Source organism: Trachurus trachurus, assembly GCF_905171665.1.
Source record: "Trachurus trachurus genome assembly, chromosome: 6".
NCBI classification, from domain to species: Eukaryota; Metazoa; Chordata; class Actinopteri; order Carangiformes; family Carangidae; genus Trachurus; species Trachurus trachurus.
Window position 1 is genome coordinate 16,446,812 of NC_139897.1, and position 21,075 is coordinate 16,467,886.

General features: G+C 43.7%; 2 protein-coding genes across 2 annotated transcripts; one reads left to right on the plus strand and one right to left on the minus strand.

The window, feature by feature from the left end:
• Positions 1–1,059: 1,059 nt before the first annotated feature.
• Positions 1,060–5,458, plus strand: arsa (arylsulfatase A). The gene is made up of 8 exons (XM_083973770.1): positions 1,060–1,384; positions 2,995–3,235; positions 3,330–3,548; positions 3,747–3,916; positions 4,136–4,260; positions 4,369–4,496; positions 4,596–4,698; positions 4,802–5,458. The coding sequence occupies exons 1-8, from the start codon at positions 1,155–1,157 to the stop codon at positions 5,095–5,097; spliced, it is 1,512 nt and encodes a 503-aa protein (XP_083829896.1). The 5' UTR covers positions 1,060–1,154; the 3' UTR covers positions 5,098–5,458.
• A 237-nt stretch (positions 5,459–5,695) lies between these two features.
• mapk8ip2 (mitogen-activated protein kinase 8 interacting protein 2) lies at positions 5,696–19,995 on the minus strand (the record flags this gene model as incomplete). The annotated part of the gene is made up of 13 exons (XM_083973537.1): positions 5,696–8,149; positions 8,652–8,750; positions 8,841–8,911; positions 9,058–9,180; positions 9,269–9,378; positions 9,472–9,644; positions 10,380–10,455; positions 10,936–11,144; positions 11,412–13,629; positions 14,001–14,204; positions 14,503–14,581; positions 14,689–14,928; positions 19,867–19,995. 13 exons carry the CDS (start codon positions 19,993–19,995, stop codon positions 8,077–8,079), a joined length of 3,804 nt encoding a protein of 1,267 aa, XP_083829663.1. The 3' UTR covers positions 5,696–8,076.
• Between the last annotated feature and the right edge of the window lie 1,080 nt (positions 19,996–21,075).

Below are 21,075 nucleotides of genomic sequence, written 5' to 3' on the forward strand. Positions count from 1 at the left end.
ACTGAAGCATGACTCCAAGAATAAATAAATAAATTGGCCCAGCACTGGACTGTACATTACAAAATCAGCTGTGACGTCCATTTCTGCTCAAACTGGCGGCTACTGCAGCACTGCACCAGATTTATTTCTCCTCTTGTTTGTGTAATTGACCGTGTGTCAGGTCGAATCAGTGGCAGAAAACCAAGGTTGCCAACGAGGACAGAAACTCGGCTGCAGGCCTTCGGACTAACAACTTCAGTCAAGAGGCAGATAAAACATCACATGTGCAGGCTGCAAAAACAGCTCAGGACACTGTGGGCAGTCTCAGTCCTGCCACATTGGGCGTCTCATGGCATTGTGTTCAGCCAGCTATTTTCAGCAGAAAAGCCCTGGAAACCCACTGCATACAACCTGCCCAGCACCACACAGCAGACAGAGTAGCCTACAAAGAGCATCAGCTGATGCTAATACAATGAAGCAGTCAGTCTCCACACAGACAGACCAGACAGTCTCCAGAAAACCAAAAACAGTTACATTTACAGCTGAAAATAAGCAACTATGCTGTTAAAACCATAAACAATCAGATTTGACAGAACAGCTAACCACAAGTGATGCAAATGTTGTGTTCACAACTTAAACACTGTAACAGGTTCGTAAGTGAATATTCTTACTACACCTGTAGTCCAAGGTGTATAGTTTCCTGTGATGGCTTAACACTTCCTGACTGAGTGCAATCAGTTCATATATTCAATTAAAAAGAATTATTCATTTCAGCCATTTTTAACTAGCTTATGCAAAAGAGCCTACAACAAGCAGACACTAAAATTAGAGAGATTGTTTGGGGATAAAAAATAAAATTGGGTCTGACAATATGAACATAAGTGGTGTTTTACGTTTCGTACCAGCAGAGAAGAACAAAAACACGTACTAGGGGGATTAAAACAAGTTTACCTTCATTGTCAAATCCAAAATAACAGGTTTGACTACACTTCCTGGTTGCGCGTGGCGTCATCTCTCCTCGACAGTTACCGCGGGCGAACATGTGACGTCGTTGTTTTGGTTCCTCTTCACTGACCGTCGGGTCCTGATCTTTTTACAAATACATCCATGGTCCTGATATAATACATCCATGCTCCTGAGCTCCTGAGCTCCACTCTCATGTCAGACGGTGCAGGATGGGTCGCACCTGCCTCCTCCTCCTCCTCCTCCTGAACCTTTGTCAGTTCGGCTCCTGCGCGGCTTCTCCGCCGAACTTCGTCCTGTTGTTCGCAGATGATTTGGGTTTCGGGGATTTGGGCTGTTACGGACACCCGACCTCCCTCACCCCGAACCTGGACCGGCTGGCTGCGGGAGGACTCCGCTTCACCGACTTCTACTGCACCAGCCCCGTCTGCAGCCCGTCCAGGTAACTTACCGTCTGTAACACACGCACACACAGACGACTAGAGATGGGCATTTCGAGTAATTTCCTAATCGAGTAACCTAACCTGGTGTTACCCGGGTAACCGATTACTGTAATTAAAAAAAAAAAAAAATTACGTCATGTGTGATGGACAGAGCGCAGCCGGTGCATAAATGCGCTCTGTCCGTCAGACAGTCCGCATTTCTGACACACAGCGTCGTCAGACTAAATATCAGGTGGATAATAAGAGTAGAGACTGGAGTAAGATGCACATATGGGGCAGATGTGCATCTTTATGCCGGGGAATAAATGCGCTGCATGCGCTCTGAGCGCTGAGCGCAGCGCATTTATGCCGCGGCTGCCTCGGAGGAGGAGGAGAAAACTTTTTTTTATTTTTTTTTTATTTTAAATCATTCGCGGTGCTTATTTATTAGTCCACAGTACATTTTGGTGCCTTCGGTCCTCTCTGCCTCGCATCGTTTCAGGAAATAACTGGGAAGGTTTCAGAATGTTGGTAAACTGAAAGCAGATTTTCTAACAGACTTGATGACACCTGTCGTCTCCCTCCCGACGGTTTACGGCGAGGGAATCACCACAGATTATTGTAAAAGGTTTGAAAGTCCGAGGCTCGATCCAAAAACGCTTGTACACAGCAGAAAATCACGTTGCTTGATCCGAAACTGTTTAACACTACAAGAAGCCGAACCACGGCATGATAATGTAGTTTGATCCGACACTAGACTGCGCTCTAACGTGCCGTTTTTTTAATCCTAGGTTAACCGGATAATAAATTCATAACCGAGTAGCAGATTGCCTACTCGGGTACCCGGGTACTCGGGTACCCGTGCACATCCCTACAGACGACTGGCCGAATTAAACCTGTACGAGTGAGAGGAAGAGGAACAAATCAATACTTTTGAAATTATACATGCTACACTTGGCAAAGTCATTAATCAGTTAAAAAAAAAAAAGTTAATATGTATTTATCAGCAAGACTGAGCCTTCACTGTAATAGCTATTATACAACCAAATATAAGAACTCTATGATCAACAGACACTATTAACCCTGTCTTTAATTTGTTGTGTGTCTTTCCATGGCCAGGAAGGACAGAGAACTAGAAAATGCATTTTCTGAAGAAAATGTGTGTGAATGCTAAAAAAAAAGAAAGAAAAAAAAGCTAAAGTTAAACTAAGATAAGATAAACTGCATCCAAGAGGTGAATGGTTTTAATAGGGATAAAAGCAGTAGAGATTGTAAGAAGGAAAGAAATTGATTTACATATGTGTTTTCAGTTTAGTACAAGATTATACAGATTTGTGCAGTTCATCACTTGAGGGAGGAGCTAAACATGAATTATGGTGTTTCAGTTAGAAAAGAGGAAATATGACCATTTAGGCCTAGCGGTTGGCAGCACTGACAAGGACAACTAGCCTAAGTCTGCGACAGACACTTATAGACTTCACAATGCTCAGTACTGCATCATTGAACAGAATCACTGTTGGTTTCAGTCTCTATAAAGCTTAATATTGAAATCACACACCTCTGGTTCACACACATTATGCACATTTCTCCTACTACCTGACACACTCATTCAGTAACATTGGCTTTTCAGGGCCTCCTTGTTGACGGGCCGCTATCAGACCCGCTCAGGCATCTACCCCGGGGTATTGTTCCCAGGCTCGGTTGGCGGTCTGCCTCTGAATGAGACCACCATCGCTGAGGTCTTGAAACCTCAGGGTTATGCCACCGCTGCCATAGGAAAGTGGCACCTGGGAGTCGGAGCCAATGGGATGTTTCTTCCGACCAAACAGGGGTTTGACCAGTACCTGGGAATACCCTACTCTCATGACATGGTCAGTGTGATTGAGTATTTAAGTGATATTTTCTGTAAACTCTATTGTAATATTACAATAATAATATCTTCTGTCTCCCTGTCCTTTCCCCCAGGGCCCCTGTTGGAACCTGACTTGTTTTCCTCCAGATGTTAAGTGTTTCGGATTGTGTGATGTCGGCACTGTAAAGGTCCCGCTGATGCACAATGACGTCATCAAGCAGCAACCTGTCAATTTCCTAGACCTGGAAAAGGCTTACAGTGACTTTGCAACTGACTTCATCACCGCATCGGCTAAGAAAAAACAGCCTTTCTTCCTTTATTATCCTTCACATGTAAGCAACAAATTCACTGTGTGATAGTCAGAGCACTTCCCAAACCATCAAAATAACACTTACAAAATGTTTTAAAATAAAAAATGTGTTCAAGTTAGGTTTTCCAAGCAAGAAAGTCTGCAATGTATTTGATGGATTACAGTAACTCAGTGCAATAAATGTAGTAAATACTTCACATTCTTCTGCCTCCTCCTCTAGCACACCCACTACCCCCAGTATGCAGGTCCAGGGGCAGCAGGGAAGTCTTTAAGGGGCCCATTTGGAGATGCTCTGCTGGAGTTTGACAGCACTATAGGAAACCTGCTGATGACCCTGGAGAAGACAGGAGTGATCAACAACACACTGGTTTTCTTCACTTCAGACAACGGGTTGGATTTTCATATACAAAAGAACAATTTAAGGACTGTGTCTGCAGTTTATCATGACTTTCTTGTAGTTCTAGCACAGTTGTGAGTTTATCCTCTGCTCAAAGGGCAATCATCATATATTTGTCCTCTTTTACATGGTGATTTATGGCCTTCTTGTGATAACATATTATTTATTGACTATTTTTCTAATGGGGTGTTGTCTCTTGTCTCTGTGCGTAGACCTGAGCTAATGCGAATGTCCCGAGGGGGTAACGCTGGCCCTCTGAAATGTGGGAAGGGCACCACGTATGAGGGGGGCATGAGAGAGCCGGCCATTGCCTACTGGCCAGGGACCATCAAGCCAGGTCAGGATGGCCTTCTTGTCCTGGCTGAGTGACCACAGCCCCTCAGTCAGCAGTGAAAAAGTCCAGACTGGTTGATGCCACTCTCTTCCTCTCTCTGCTTCTCTTCAGGTGTAACCCACGAGCTGGCCAGCACTCTAGATATCCTCCCCACCATGGCAGGACTTGCAGGAGCCAAACTGCCTCAGGTGATGCTGGATGGTGTTGATATGACAGGAATCCTCTTTGACCATGGAAAGGTAGTGGCTTCAAACCTCACACATGTTTGTGGATATCGGAATATTGTAAAAAACAAAATGGATGCATTGATTTTTGTCTTTTTCATCCTTGTTTTGCAGAGTAAAAGGCAGACGATGATCTTCTACCCCACAGATCCTAGTACAATGTATGGCCTGTTTGCTCTCAGGCTTGGGAAGTACAAGGCCCACTTCTACACACGAGGTACAGTAGGCTTTAGGTGCATGAGATCCATCAGAATAACATAATCTGACACTGATCTGAGGTGGTGGACTGACCCCTGGTTGTTCATGTTTTTGCTCATCAGGCGCTACCCACAGTGGTACCACCCCAGACCAAGACTGCCCAGTGTTTGCAGTTCTCAAGCCCCATGACCCCCCTTTGATTTTCGACCTGGAAGCTGACCCCTCTGAGCACTACCCTCTCCCCCTGGTGGGAAGACCTGACCTCCAAGCCCTGGTGCAGCAGATCAAGAAAGTCAAGGAGCAGTTTGAGGCCTCCATGGTGTTTGGTGAGAGCCAGGTATCAAAGGGAACAGACGCCAACCTGGAGCCTTGCTGCAATCCTCAATGCAGCCCCAAGCCCAGCTGCTGCCAGTGTTGAAGGGGCAGAGCTTCACATCTGCTAATGAAGATGCATCGGGGAAGGCTGGAGGTACTGCACTGCTTTTACCCTAAAATCCCTCCATGAATTCTCAACATGTGATGCTGATTTTGTAATTATGCATTGCTACTTTCTTGTGAACAGTTAACTTTTCAGTACCGCTCATACTGAAAAGTAATATCGCACAATCTTAATTCCTCAGTGAGGAGATTATTTTCTTGATTTTAATACTTTACTACATTCAAGTAATACTGCACTGTATATTTTCTGACTTGAATACATGTTTTACGAATTGATTCATTTGTTATTTCCACTCCCACATGTTCATGATGATAAAGATTTTAATAAATATATCAATTGATACATGAAATCATTTCGCAGCCCATTTCAATCACATAAACAGTCATAGATGAGAACAATAATGACAACAATACGTTTTGGACATCAAGCATATATTTTATTCATAAGACAAGGCAGAGTGATTTTTTTTGTCATTTTTTCTTGGTTTTTCCCTTGAATTTTACAAGTCCTTGTTTTTAAACATACAAGATAGGATATGTTTGTTCTGTCACATACTGTTTTGCTCTAGGTATACAGTGAAGAATCTTGTTAATGTAATAAAGTCAAAAGTTTGGTTTAACTGTTAATGTATGTCTCAGCGGCTATATGGGACTAGATCATCCTCAGAGGTTGTTTTTGTGTAGCTGAGAGGAAAGAAGGATTTTTAACTAGGCTGTAACGAGATAGAAAAACATAATCAGAAGCAAATAGATACAGATCAGAGATGGGTCACATTGTCGGAGCTCATAGGCGATTACTATAATCGGCAAGACGCAGTAATAGTTTTCCAGTGGCAGCTGACTCAGTCACTATTCAGCTCTAACAGCAGATTGGTCAGTAGTCTGGTGGGTGTGTAACACACTAATGATGTCACATCTCACAAATGTGCCCTAAATGTGCTGCTGAAGCCTGTTTGTAGAGAGTTATGAAGTTGGCAGGAACCCAGATGTCACCTGTGTGACAGATACTGAGATAACACCTTGTGTAGAAACATAACACACTGAAATAAAATTATTGCAGATCACAGATATTTATGTGTTTTTTCTTTTCCTTCAGGGGTTTTTGTCAGGTTGTGATCATTTTTTTAATTTCTTTTTAATCAATGTACATATTTATTTCAGTAACATACTCAACATAAAGGACACAGCACTATCTTAGATTCGCTATTGTATATACATGATCTAACTGACAGCGATACATATGTAGATAACACCCCACCCCCCTCCTGCCATATCAATGTTCAGTGCACTTTTAACATTGAAATCCTGCAGATCTGAGGTGTTTGTTTGTTCCAGTGGGCTGTGACTGAAAGCAGCAGAACGAGACGCTAAACAGTGTCTGTGAGAACGATGCGAGTGGTGAGGACTGAGGACTTGTAAACCTCAGAGCCTGAAATTTCAGGTACCAGTGGACTGCGGTGATGACATCATCATTTAAATATACCCCCTCCTGTAATGTAAGGTGCTAGAAAGTAAGCTATGATATATGCCACAATAACCCTAGAGTAGGTTATTGTGTAACATGTGAATGAGGCTTTGACCTTTAACCAGGCTAAGAGCAATAAATAAATTAACATAGGAAGATGAGGCCAACCCTTTGTCCATAGTTAAAAAACAAGATCAAAGTCTAACCATTTACATAACTATAAAACCTCCTTTTGAATGCTTTATTAAAGGTTTGATTCCATTGTGATACCAGGGCCAAGCATAATAGCAGGACACTCACTTACACAGTAGGCACACTACCATGGAGCATTACTGACACATGGCTGCAGGTCAATCTAGTCGTTCCTTTTCCCTCATTGAAACCCCCCAAGTCAAAAGAAAATGGAGACTAGGATGTCACTGAAAACCAGAGTTAAACAGTCAGAGGTGTGAGAATATGGCTTTTCAGAGGGCCTTTGCTTTCTTTGACCTGAAAGTCACATCAATCATTGCAAAGCATACAGTGATGCACAGTTTTTAACAGTTGAATGATTTCCCATGAAAGCTCCCCCCACGGTGAAGGTCAGTAAACTGTGCATTTTTTTGAGGACTGGACAAAAGTAAAATGGTTCTGTCATATCATCCAAATGTGCTGACAGTTGCTGCACCGAATCCAAGCTGAATACAATATCTGCAGGGCTAATGACATTCAAAGTTCATTCCAAGTCATTGCTGCTGTTTCTAAAATCTTATTTGCCTGCAATTTACTCTCGTCAGAGTGACTCATTATTACCCACAACAGAAACTCCTCCTTTAGTCTCAGCTGTGTGTTTCTTAATTAGTGTGGATGAGGCGCCTGTATGTCTACTTTCTATACATGTATTTACAACACACACTACGTCTTGTACGCAACACAGGGGTAAGCTCAGACCAAGGACAGTTCACTGCACTCTCTCTACTTTGCTCCAATGCCACTATCAGTAGAAATCAAATTAGCATTTTGTCAATAATATTGAACAAATACATATTTACAGTTAATTAAACGCCAGCCTCTTGATTCTACACCATTCCTGTACTGATTGTTGAGCTGCTTGCCATTCATTTAGATATGTGTATTTCTTGGTGTGTCTGTGTGCATTAACCCTACTAGCCATGCATTGAAAAGTGAAACAGCAGTAGTAGGTATATTGTTTTCATTTCAAAAGAGGAACCTTTAAATAAATAGGTGCTCAGCGTCTTAGTTTTATATCATAGAAAAAGATAAAAGAAACAGGCAATCGATCCATCAAGGTGATGGAAACAAACAAAGAGAGAGAGATGGATGAAATCAGTCAAATGCCTAGCATACTGTAGAAATGAAGATCCCAGTTTTAGAGGGACACAGAGGGGTAGTTTACAATGGAGAGGAGACCCCACTGACAGTGCCCTCTGGTGGCAAACTTGATGAATATACACAAGCTGTAGAGGAAGAAGGCGGTCGTCATGGCAACACTTCTTACTCTAGGTAGATGTCCTCGGTGGGGCAGGCGTACTCCAGATGTTCCTGGTAGTACTCTTGGAAGGCTCGTCTGCGGAAAAGACGGAGAAGTGCAAGACTTAACATCCACCTAACAACAGCTTTTTAAAAGACAGAACCACTCAAAGGAAAAGTAAAGAGGGGTAACAATGATCTGCACTTGTTGTGGGTTCTGTGCCGCAGATGGGATGGATGAAAGGGTTCAGCCCGTCCCAAACTCTGCTGCCTGCCAGTCAACTATCTGCTTCAAATCCAGCCTTACACACATGCGCACAGGCAAATTAAAGACTACAATATTAGATAAATGTGAATCCTACTTTCTTACAGCTACAGATGACAGTGATTGATAATGTGGTTTAAACCTTAAATGTGATATATAGCTCGTTAGTGTTATTTTCTTTTAAGCATCTTGGCAAACAATGTGCACTTACAGTTTAGGTGGAGTGTGTATATATGAATTCAGACATGGTTTATAGTATAAAAACAATGCTGTCCCATGGTATGCACTTGATGTAGAGACCTTTATATAATATTGAAATAAAATTTGGACTCACCCAACACACTCTGCTACAGGTCTCATGGACTCTTGGGAAACAAACACGTGGCAAGCAAATCTGTTCAGCATTGGGTGCTTAGTGATGAAGCCAAAGTAGCTGCACAGGGATGAAAACAATATGATGCAATCAGTCAGACGGTACACTGTACACTGATATCATCGGGGCGAGGGATCGGTATTTGTTTACCAGTTGTTCCTCGGATGGCATCCACAGAAGGAGATGTTCTTCATCTGGAAGAAGTGACTACATCTGTCATACTAAAGATAGCAGGATGCAAAGAAAGGGATTCATTAAGTTCAGTTGTTGTGATGATTCAGCAGTAGGAATATTATTATCGCATTTTAAATAAATGACTGATTGATAGCTTCTCTGTGGTTAATTCACTCATTTGATTTGCCCATACCTCATCTAGGGTGTCGTATTCATCCTCCAGGCTCATGATCAGTTTCACTCCTTGCAAACTAATCTCCAGCTCACACAAAGAGGGAGGTCGCACATGTACTGTCCGTTTCCTCGATATTGCAATCTAAACAGAAAACATTCAATTTAAAATTAACGTGATTTCACGATGCAAATTGTGTGTGCACAGCATTGTGTCATTGTGCTTTGTTTACCTTCTGCATGGCAGCACAGAGAATACCATTGCCTTGGTGATAAGGTACCTCGACAGACCCCAAAAACTGAACGCCGAAAGTCTCGATCCACGCTGGATTTCTTTTCATTCCTACGTGATGTGCAGAATTACATACACAATGTGTGATTCTCCTGAGATTCACAGTGAAACAGGTGAAAAGACAGTTGGTGCATCTCCACTCACCCAACAATTCTTTAGACTGGCCTATGACCTCATGGGCATAAAAGGCAGGGAAGATGCCCCTCTCCCCTGTCCGCATGTTATAGCCTCTGTACCAGTAGTCATCCTCTTCTTCCTCCACGTATAAAGGATCATCCACATCCAGCTCCAGCTCATCTGAATGTCTGGGAATGAACCTGCAGAGGGCAGTAGAGAGAGTGATGGGAGAAAAAAAAGAAAAAAGAAAGCCATCTCTGTGAAACCTTGTGTCCTTAAATGGTATCCTTGCAGCTGAGCATCCTATAGACTGAGGTTTATTTGATCAGGAAGCATCTGTTTGGGTTTCAGGTTACTCCCAGTGGGGAGCTGAGAGAGAGAGAGAGGGAGGGAGGGAGGGAGCAGTAAAGAAACAGCTGACTGAGGAAGGTGGTGGGGCGGACAAAGGAGGCAGACAAAGAGCTTTAAATGTGGAGACATGATTACTGAAAGTGGGCTGTGGTAAAGCAGATACATAATTACGCATGCACAAAATGTACACACAGAAATGGGAGGATGCAGCTTTCTGTCTCGCTATCACACACACAAACACAGGTGGTACTGATCTTATTATGACTTGCTACCCTGCAGGTCTCATATCATCTGGCCTCCTCCCTCTAAACATTATTAGTAATTCACTTTTGCCAAATGATCCCAACAGCACACTGAAAGCCATGACACCTTGAAGAAATATTGTTTTGTTTATACATGCAAGGACTTTTCCCCTGATGCCAAATAGTGATTGGAAAAATTTGCGCAAATGACATTCACAACACCATCCTGTTTCTACACTCAGTGAAAACAACAATAATCTGTTAAAAGATAGCTGTAGTACATAGGTTACATAACTCCCAATGTTCCTGTTGTTGAAAATGCACTGTAGGACGTCATCTTACCTGTAGACTGCTCTGTGTGTCTGGTCCCTCTCCTCCCCATTGATCGTACAGGAGAAAAGTCCAAAGGATTCTGTGCCTGTGTGGCAAACAGGCAACAGTTAACCTTAGGTCTTAAGTCTTAAATGTGAAACTATAACCTAAATGTCCAAAACAATATGTTGTTATATGTTGAGGCATCATTTCTCATGTAAACTTCCTAGAGAAATAGTAAATGAAAGCTAATTCTTTGTAATGAACCTTTCATTATGCAAATCACCCTTCATTAGAGATATAAATCTAGCGGAGAGAGCACTGATAGATGATGGGTGTACTGGGAAGCACAGTCTTCCCATAGGTCTTGAGTCGGCTCCCTGCCAAATTTGGAACACATGATAATGCATCATGCTGACAGCAATGAGTTAAATCCTGTTACAGTGTATTCATCCTAAGGGCCATGAAGGGATACGTTTAGCCATAATGCTGCTGGACTATAACATGTAGGGCGCATCACTTCACCCCACAATTTCAAAAGTATGTTTCCCAAATTACCAGTAGAATAGTCTTGCGTGTGACTTACTGGAGGAGCGGGAGGTGCTGTTGACAAACACATTGAGGAACTTCTTGGAGAAAGGGAGGTCAGCCTCTGGGGAGGAGTCCTCAGAGGAACTGAGGAGCTCTGGCCTCACCTCCTCATCATCCCGACTGTAGCCCTCTTCACCTGTTCCCAAAGGTTCTTCATCACATAGCGTGGAGAGCTCACTGTCATCACTCAGAACAGAGGTGCACCTGCCAAGACAAGATGTTAGATCTCAGATTAGAGGTAGACACCCACAAATAGGAAAAACCGCTGGGGGGTATGCAGAGAAGGAAGACAACTTTGAAAAAAGCATAAACACTATTCATACAGTATTATGTAATAGTAGTATAACTAGCTTTATACTGACATAAAGAAGCTGTGTCATCATAATATAACTGGAAGGATTATGCAAACCATATTCCATTATCACTGCTCATCTTAAACACAGATTAGTGTTATCTGTTGCCCCAACATACCTTCTAAGGCTCACTAGTTCCAATGTAGTATTTTCATCCACCACTAGTGTGTACTTCATGGAGTCATAGGCCAGTCCTTCATCTTCATTTGGTTGCCTTAGAGCCAGTTCCTTCTCACACAGTGGGAGGTCGTGTTCAGATATGGGATGGTCTTGCACACTGGTATCAATGGGTGGTGAACTGTCAAGCTCCAAATCACTACCCCTGTAGGACTCCTTCCTCAAACCCCCCATGAATGGATACGAGTCCCCATCGTCCTCCTCCTCGTCATTGTCTGTGGAGTAGGTAAGGCTAAAGCAGCGGTTGGTCTGGGTGGTGGGGATGTCCAGTGTCAGGCTGTGTTTGACCTCGGTGATGCGCTCGAGAGAGGCTGAGGAACGGCTCGTTGGCCTTGGCTCAGTCTCTCGACCTTCGTCCTTGTCGCTGATCACGCTCTCACTCAGGCTTGGTGAGTCCAGATCCTTCCTCCCCTCCATCATCATCAAATCGTTATTGGGCTCTTCGTCTTCCTCTTGTCTCCTGCCATTCTTTACTTGTTTGTCTGTGAAGTTCTTCTCAGAGTCTTTAGTGGTATACAAAGAATTATAATCTGTGTCTGCACAGCGCTCTAAAATCAGAGGGGCAATGTTGTCACCAGTAGGGTTGTTCATATAGAGACAAGGACCTCCTTCGTTTGAAGACTCCACACCTGTCCTTTCCCCGGGGTCCATACTGTCCATTCTGTACCCATCACCCTCCTTCTCTTCTTCCTCTGATCCCTCCATCCCTGATTTCTTCTCCTGCTCATCATCATTAAAGCCGTCTGCCTCTCCAATGTCTGATGATGGTGAGATAGTGTCTGACACAGACACCTTCCTCTTGAAGCACTCCTCGGGACAACTGATTGGGTATGAGCCCTCGGAGATCATCCTGTTAACCAAGTTGCTGAGCAGCCAGGGTGAGTCTGAGTTCTCACTCAGGTCATCTTCACTTTCTGACTCTGAGTCTCCCTCACTTGTTCCATCGTAATCATCTGCACTTGGCATTAGCCTGGGTCCCACCGGCAGGTAGAAGGAGCGTTTGAAGCTCTCTAGACTGTGGTCTGGTTCTATCTGGAGCACCATCTGTCTGGACAGACTGTCCTCACAGCACTGAGCTGGCGGCAAAGTCTCATCTGGGTCAGCCTGGTGCTCGTAGGACAGCTCATCATCCACATTATGTAGCCCCATCAGAGCTTGACCGTCATCATAGGGCTCAGGAGGCAAGATGGGTGAGTCAACAGGGGATGGCGTAGCAATAGTGGGTGAGGGTAGAGGAGAGGGAGATGGTAGAGGAGATCCTTCTTTGATTGGGTCAGGTTGGCCCAGAAATAGAGACGCTTTCAGTCCAACGATACCACTGTCCTGCTCTAACTCTGTATCTGGATCCAGTTCCTGGTCTGATGTAGGCGAGCTGGCCTCTTCAATGGAGTTGGTGAGATGAGATGAGCGTCCACTGCTACTGTCATCACTGGTCAGGTCCAGCTCTGTCTCTGAGATAGAGGAGATCATGTTGGACACCACAGGACCTCCACAGGCAAACGCTGCCTCCAGCTCTCCTTCAATGTCAGAGTCAGAGCCCGGAGAGCTCAGGTCCTTGTCCTGGTCTGAAGTTATGTAACCCCGCTGGTTCATATCAGCTATCCCTGGATCAGAGGATGGAGAGGTGGAGTCATTAGCTGCTGCCTCCACAGCAGACGTTACTAGAGCATCTGAACTGTTGGACTGAGCATCTGAGCGGCTGGTGGACACATAGCTGGAGAAGGAAGCAAGCTCGGAGGGTTCAATGCAGGGGAATTCAATGTATGATGACTGGTTCTCCTTGCACACCATATCGTAGGTTTCCTTACACATGAACTCCACTTCAAAGTCCTTATCCAGCTCCTCATCAGACAAGGGTGTGTCTGCACCATCGTTGACTCCCATGGGTGCAGTAGATGACAAACAGCGACTGGTTGCATCTGGGTCTGGGTCATTTTCTGGCTCCAAACCGGACTCGCTGGTGATCGTGTAGGTGTCAGTGGCACGCCTGTTTGAATGTTTGTGATTGTGGTCACTGTTTAGGTCATGGTCCACCTCTGTGTCCGAACACTGGGAATGCTCGTCTATGGAGGGTACTCTGGTCGAATGGATTGAAGGGTCAGTTTTTGACTCGGTGACAACACCAGGGCATGGGTGGGACTTATGTTGACCAAAAGAGCCTAAAAAGACACAAAAGGGGTGGAGAAACAGAAAGGACATGAGAAGTATATCGTGTAGAAAGTGCAAGGAGAGAGGACACAGGTCAGAGTACTTGTGGAAGCTAGAACAACTTGGACAATTAAAGAGCAAAGAGAAAAAGAACGAACACCAAAATACAAGGTGAGGGATGAACAGGTTCAGCGAACTGAAAAGTGAGACACTACTCTGATTCCCTGGGACATATTGCTTTGTACAGCATAATGAAGTTTTGCTGAGCTTTTATATCACTCAACAAGTCAAACCGACGTCACAACACTTCATTTCACAACAAGACACGACACGGATGTTAATGGAATGAGCCCTAAGCTAGCTGGGCTGGCCTTCTTGTTACCGTATTCGGGCCTCTCCCGCCTGTTGCCCTCCATGTCGCAGAGGAGGGGCCTGTGAGGGGACTGGGGGTTCCCACCCTCCCCTGCCTGTTTTGGTGGAGTACCTTTGCTCTGAGACCCTGGTGCCTGGGAAACTGGAGAGGCTGGACACTGGCCTGTCACATGGCTACCATCCTCCAGACATGAGTGGGTTGGAGACAGACGGCCTGGAGGTAGAGTAGGTATTGTAAATGATTTATTTTTATTTACGATTGTATTTTATGTTAATTGAAATTAATTTGAAGAAGCAGGACATTTGTGAATTTTTAAGGGTGAATGAGCTGTCCAGAATGATACATTTATTATGTCACTTTACTTGAAATGTTTGAATATTAACAAAAATCTGTTGTACCATCTTGAGTGGACTAACATTTGTAGTGGACAAACAAATGAATGCAAATGGAAATGAAAACATATCCACACTGTCTAGTACTCCTAATTTATTCTAGCTGGTCATGTACTTACCCTGTGAGGCAGGGTTGCGTAAGGAGTCCTGCCAGCTTCCCTTCTTTGGGGACAGACTGCTGTTGTTGTTCAGAGAATCCTAATAAGAGAAGCGAGGAGGACATTTAACAAGCTTATACATAACTGCTATGAAGATGAAGACTAAACGCTGTGCATTATAAGTATCCGCCGCTTCGGTCTGCTTACCTGCGACACAGCAGTGGTGAGGTTCAGCGTGGTGGGTCTGCTCTTTAGAGTGCCAAGAGTCGGGGAGAGAGGAGGGGAGGCAGAGGGAGATGGGGGCGCGTCAGGGTCGACCTCCTCATCGTCTTCCTCTTCCTCCTCATCATCCTCATCTTCGTCATCGATCATCTCAAACTCTTGGAAGTCATCCTGGAAGGAGCAGACTGGGTGGTGCAAGTCATTCTTCTCCAGAATGAGGGAATCCTGGCCACGGGAAAAAAAAAAACATAAGAGAGGGTTAGTGATTGGGACATGTGATAATGCTCTATTTACACACACTAGCCATATTTCAGATGATAGATGCACTACAGTAATCAAAGCATCGTCTGTTTTGACAGCAGAGGCGAAACTATCATGTAGTACACAAACAGAGGGGGAGAAAAATCCAGCTTCCACAGCATACTACTTCCTTTTTCATTTAATACTTTTGCCAAGAACAAGCCTGTCTGAGAGATGAAAAGAACTGAGAGAGCACAGATGGACAGCATGCAGCAAATGTTCTTTGATTACACAGAGAGCGTGTGCAAAATAAAAACGTGCACATACTCTCAACACTGTAATGGGTAACTCTACGTATGTTAACAGCCACAGCACACTCTGCTGCCATGTTCTTTATGCATGCTCAGGTTCTGTGTGTGTGAACCCAGTGTGTGTGTGTGTGTGTGTAGGTAAGACAGAGAGGAGGAGGAATGAAACCAGAGTGGATCAATCCAACATCTCTCAGGTTTCAGATGGTTTACTGGAAAGTGGTGCATTAGATGATTTGGAGGTTTAATTGACCACACCTCCACAAACGTGTGTGTTGCCATGGAGCATTTACGTTTGCCAAAAGCAAGGCATGTTGATTTGAGGTCGACAGAGTTCAGCAGACTGTTTGTTTTGAATAGGCTACACTCTCTGATGATGTTTAAATATTAAATCCAATGATAAATAATAATAATTAGTTACAAGAGTATTGAAAATATCCCAAATTCCCCCATCGTTTTCACAGACAGACTGTGTGGCCACCACCACATTAGTATTTTCTGATCATCTCTTCCATTGTTTGACTTTATTTGACCATGCAAACACTGGGATTGATTTATTGGGTTTGCAGTTTGAACAGCGCTGCACTTTCTCTCCGCCCCTCAGCGCAGTCTTTTTTAATGGCTGAATCAAAGCTAACCCTCTCACTCATCCACCACCCACAATTCTGCTGACGCCTGGTGCATCCACTTTATGCCACAGCAACAAAAATCAACGCTCAATCTGTTACCCTGAGAGTACTCATGAATATGCAGCAGACTTATAACTTATTAACATATCTATTTTTTCTGTGATTTAGCTGTGAAGAACTGTTTTTGAATTGGTGCATTGGTGGAACAGACAATTATCAGTAAATGATATGATATGAATTCTCAGCTGCCAACAACCTACTGTCGGGATTCACCACGCTGTTTCCCCACACTACGCCATCACTGAGGATATGTGACATATAGCTGCATTACAGAGTAAAAGCCCCAAGATCCATCAATGAGGTTGTGAAAATGCCACATCTGCCTGGGAGAATAATCTGCACTGTCAGGAGACATCCTATAGTGAGGCTGACTGACAGAGCAGGCGGGCAGGCTTAAAGAAAGAGAGAGAACTATAAATAAGAGTTGTGTGCTGGCGAGAATCGATCCCCATGGTCTCCAGTTCCCAAGGACATCCAGCCCCGTGACTGTCCCTCCTCTGTCACCCAGCAGACTTATGCAAGCATGCTCTGCTGCTGGTGGCAGGGGAAGTGTTGTGAATGAAATGAACCCTCTTACACACTCACAAGCATTGGAGAGCACAAATGCAGCTAATGTAAATTCAATTAGGAATCAGAGGTAAAATGCTGTTCCTTGTATCATACACAGACACGTAATACATTTAACTGTGCAGATCAATATTTATATATCTTTTAAACAGCTCATTTATGAAGTAGTTCCTGCTCTTCAACACCAGCTCGATTAGAGTCAGAAAAGAGATATCACTAAAGGAAAAAAAGAAGGAAAAGAAAGATGAAGGCAAAGCAGCTTTTTCATCTCTAATTAGCAGAGCGCTGGCTTGTTCAGCATGGCTAATTCTATACGTCCTGTCTGCTGCACATGCAAAGACCGTGAGATGGCAGCTCTGCTATACAGCACTGCCCTCAGCAGTGAAGGGATCAGAGGTCTCTGGTTTAACTGCGGGACCATCTTGCTTAATGAGCTGACCAGCTGACAGAGGCAGCACTGGACAGATGAGAGAAACCGAGGACAGGATCCTCAAGCGTGCATTGGCTGCACGGCCTCGTGAATGAAGAGGACACTGGGGACTCGTAAATCTCAGCAAAGAGAAGTGAAGGCTGGTAATTAAGCAGCATTTTAAAATCTAACAGGCAGTGGGTCAACAGAAGACAAAAGAGCCACTGACATCAAGCATCCTCGCAAACTAATGCTGGGCCGCTGACTGACATGGTGCTTCTCAATTAATGCAAATGTCCTGGAGAGCCTCAATGCTCTTTACTTCTTTTAATTGGGAGGCTGTGTAATAATCAGTCTATAATATCATTATCCCCTGCACCATTGTGCTGCATGTAAACCCACAAATCCATCATAGAACCACAATTGTTGCACGTAGCAATAAATACACATAAGAAATAAGAAAAAAACAACCTTGCAAAACACTCATTTGCACAAATGCAGATACAAATTGTGTCTCTCTGTGGGTGCATGCGCTACCTAAGCCTGATTTACCAAATATAGCTTGTAATGTGGGTTAGCTTTATACCGGAATGATTAGTCTCCCGTTAATGGAGACCACCCAGTGAGTGACGACCTCCATCTACCAGTGTTTCTGTATTTCCACATTTTCAACTCAGAGTGATGCCACAGCTGAGACACAGACACCATTCGCTGTCACATACTGAATTATGCATGTGCTCATGGTATTCAATCAGGGCTCTGGAGAGACAGAAGAAACAGAGGAGATGAGGCAGAGGCAACAGGATGTGTGTGTGTATATGTGTATATAAGACTCAGAGAGAAAAAAAAGGGAAGGACTCCCCTTTGTTGTGTTCTATCTGCTTGTTATGTCTTTTTTTTTAAAATTAAAGGTCAAGGCAAAACAAAAAACAAACCACACATGTAAAAACACAGTCAAACTGAATCCCTAGTGACATCACAGATAGTAGAAAAGGACAGTCTGAGCCAGAACTGCTAAAGCATTTGGCATTTGGCCAGAAATGCCCATTTCCTCTGAGACAGAAAATCTGACATTAATAAAAGAAAATTAAAAAAAAAAACCATAAATGATCTTTGGTTACATGCCATCAGCTGCAGATGACAGAATTAGCTATTTATTTTCCTCTTGAGCGTGTCTATTTGTTTTTGTTCACATGTGCATAAGTCCTGCTGTCATAAAAACTAAGTTCTGATCTAAAGGGTTTTGCAGATTAAGACCTGAACCCCATAACGAATTAGAATTAATCAGAGCTGGGGATTGGGGCCGGAGGATAATCTCACTGTTTAGATTGGCTGTTCCTCTAAAACATCAAAGACATGCTGCCCAATATTACCAAATCATACTGACATAAAAACCAAAAGCCTCTCTCTTCATCAGCAGAGTGGTGCACGAGGGAGGACAAGTGCTGCTGCTGATGAGCTGACAAATGTCACAAACCCTCCTGATGCAAGCAAAATCAAACACCATGTGAAATACCCTCCACATGAAATACCCTGTCCCCTCTACACATAAGAGAGGGCAGCTGGGTGTGTGTCCTATCCATCCCATGTCAGCAACATTACTTCCTCCAGGCAATAATGTAAAATAACAAGGACTGACACTCTTGTTTGTGAAGTGAGCAGTCAGGGCCTTTGTTGTTGTGTGGAGAAAGAGGGCGGGGAATGGATGCATGTTTTACTACTGTATGACCTCTCTGGCATGATAAGAAAAAAACATCTTTCCTCTAAAGTATTTCTCTCTGTGGGGGTTCTCCTCACGCAAAACCCTGCTTTGTTACAAAAGGGCTTTGCTGGCTATCCATAATGTGTTTTGTTGGTGGATTAAAGTGGAGGACGCTAAAATATCTAGCACAGATTTATACAGAGAGCTTAAACCTCAAAACCAACCATCCCTGAGCTCAAATCACTCTGGCAGAGAGGAGCGAAAGAGAGAAAGTTAGGGAAGGAAAAGCTTTATGGGGGAGAGGGAGAGGAGAGGTAGCAGAGAACAGGAGAGCAGGGAATATCTGAGCTCTGTCTCCGAGCAACACTCTGCATAGCAGAGAGGGAAGGGAAGACATATGGGAGGGTGGGGTGGGGAGAGATGGAGGGAGGGAAGAAGGTTGTCTCTGCATAGCAGCAAACTGCACTGGGTCACCCACCCTCTGCTGCAGCTGTGGCTCCACGCCACCAGCATAAAACATTTACATCCAACAGGAAGGAGAAATAGAGAGAGAGAGAGAGAGAGAGAGAGAGAGAGAGAGAGAGAGAGAGAGAGAGAGAGGGGGGGGGGGGTCACAATAGTTTTTAGAAACTGTGTAATTAAGGCCTAAGCTGGTCAGACATGTGGGCAGATATTGCAAATGACTCAATTATTTGCATGTACTTCATAACACAGTCACATGAATAGGAGGCTTAGTGGAAGTGCTACTTTGAATTTATATTACACATGGAGTTTGTTGAATGTATTGCTCTTTGCTCAGATCCAGTTTGCATGATGTTGGAGGATTATCTGAGTACATGGAGAGCACTTCAGCTGTTTCCACTATAACACAGCCATGCATCATCTTGTCCCTCATATGAGGCTAATACTGCGATGCTGGTAAGCTAAGCCTGAAGATAAAAATCTTAAGTTACAGAGTTTCTTATATAAGATGTCCATATGCTAATGAGCAGTTCTCAACACTAAATGATTGCTCTTGTCGCTGTTAATCAACTATGAAGCTGAAAGTAGTCGCCCATAGAAACATGGCGAGACAACAGATGGGCAGTTTTTCTATGGAATCATTGCCCATAATATTCAGCAAACAAAAGGCTTTTTCCAAAGACTGTTTCACACTTATAACTACTTTTACAGACACGATGCAGTTGACAGTGCAGTTGGGTAAACTATCAGTAAAATTGAACAAGATAAAAACAAAAAAAACCTCACCTTCTCATATGGATCAGAGTCGTAGTTGAGTCCAATCCCACAGTCATCTGTAATTTCAGAGAGATCTTCATCATCAAACTCCTCCAGGCTGATGTCGTGGGATGGCCTGAAAATACATGGAGACAACATTTTCACTTGTCATAAAAAAAAGACGAACATTGGTATCTGCAATATGGCTGTTTCATCAGTGAGAGCTCCAGAGGGGAATTTCTCATTGATTTATTGCCCACACACTGACCCTGTTCTGAGGGAAACCTGTGCTAACTCATCGCCTGTCACAAGTTACCTGGGTCTCTCAGTCTCATACACAGGACACAGCAGCCAGGTGAACACTCACATCCTCTGTCTTCCCTTATACTGTGCCAGGGTAACAGGGCGTGACACGTCAGTGGAGCTGAATAAAAACAGTAGGCTACATAAAGTACTGGAATAAAATGGCAACATTTCAGATTAAGTTTAAACAGAGCTGGAAGTGATTTCTGTGATGTTGTGTCTCACTTCAGGGGATGTCACGAGAACTGATCATTTAGATTTAGTCACTGTCTAAATCCGGAAAATGTGCAGGTTTATCTGCTGTACCATCAGCGCCAATGGTTGATGTGATTCTTCTAAGATTGACAAGTACAGTACCATATTTGATGTTGACTACCAACCATCCCAGTTCCACATTCAAATAGGAGAAAAGAAGAAGGCAGCACAGCGAACAATAACAACAGCAAATGCAGGTACAGCAACATTATGACTGGTGAATGGAGACATTTTGCATTAGAGCCAATCATCAGGGAAAAGTTTGTGACAACCAAATACCACAATCAACAGCTCATCATGTTTGTGCTCTAAAATGTTTCTACTGCTGTGTGTAAATAACAGTATTTGGCATCGGTTGTAGCAAAACTTCACACACAATATTCATAATGGCTAACGGTCGGTAACTTGTTTAGGCTAATGTAGCAGCAGCTACAGCTATTATCTGGGTCCTCACAACATTATCAGGCTATTACCATCCAGTCTGATGACTCAAAAATATATGAGGCCCACTTTTTATGAATATAATTTCACGCCATGGGCCTGTCACCTGCTCCCACACTGACTATATGGGCATGTGTGGGCGAATATGCATGTGTGTTGTTAGCACACTGTGTCACGCAGACTCTGTTATTTCCTGCTTTTTACAGTGGTATCATATCTGGTGTCAAGTGTCATGGAATG

Bases quoted from the DNA above. Each gene is read 5' to 3' on its own strand.
- arsa (XM_083973770.1), top strand. From the start codon at position 1,155: ATGGGTCGCACCTGCCTCCTCCTCCTCCTCCTCCTGAACCTTTGTCAG. The intron at 4,261-4,368 runs GTCAGGATGGCC...GCTTCTCTTCAG, and splicing joins GCCAGGGACCATCAAGCCAG to GTGTAACCCACGAGCTGGCC. The intron at 4,497-4,595 runs GTAGTGGCTTCA...CTTGTTTTGCAG, and splicing joins TCCTCTTTGACCATGGAAAG to AGTAAAAGGCAGACGATGAT.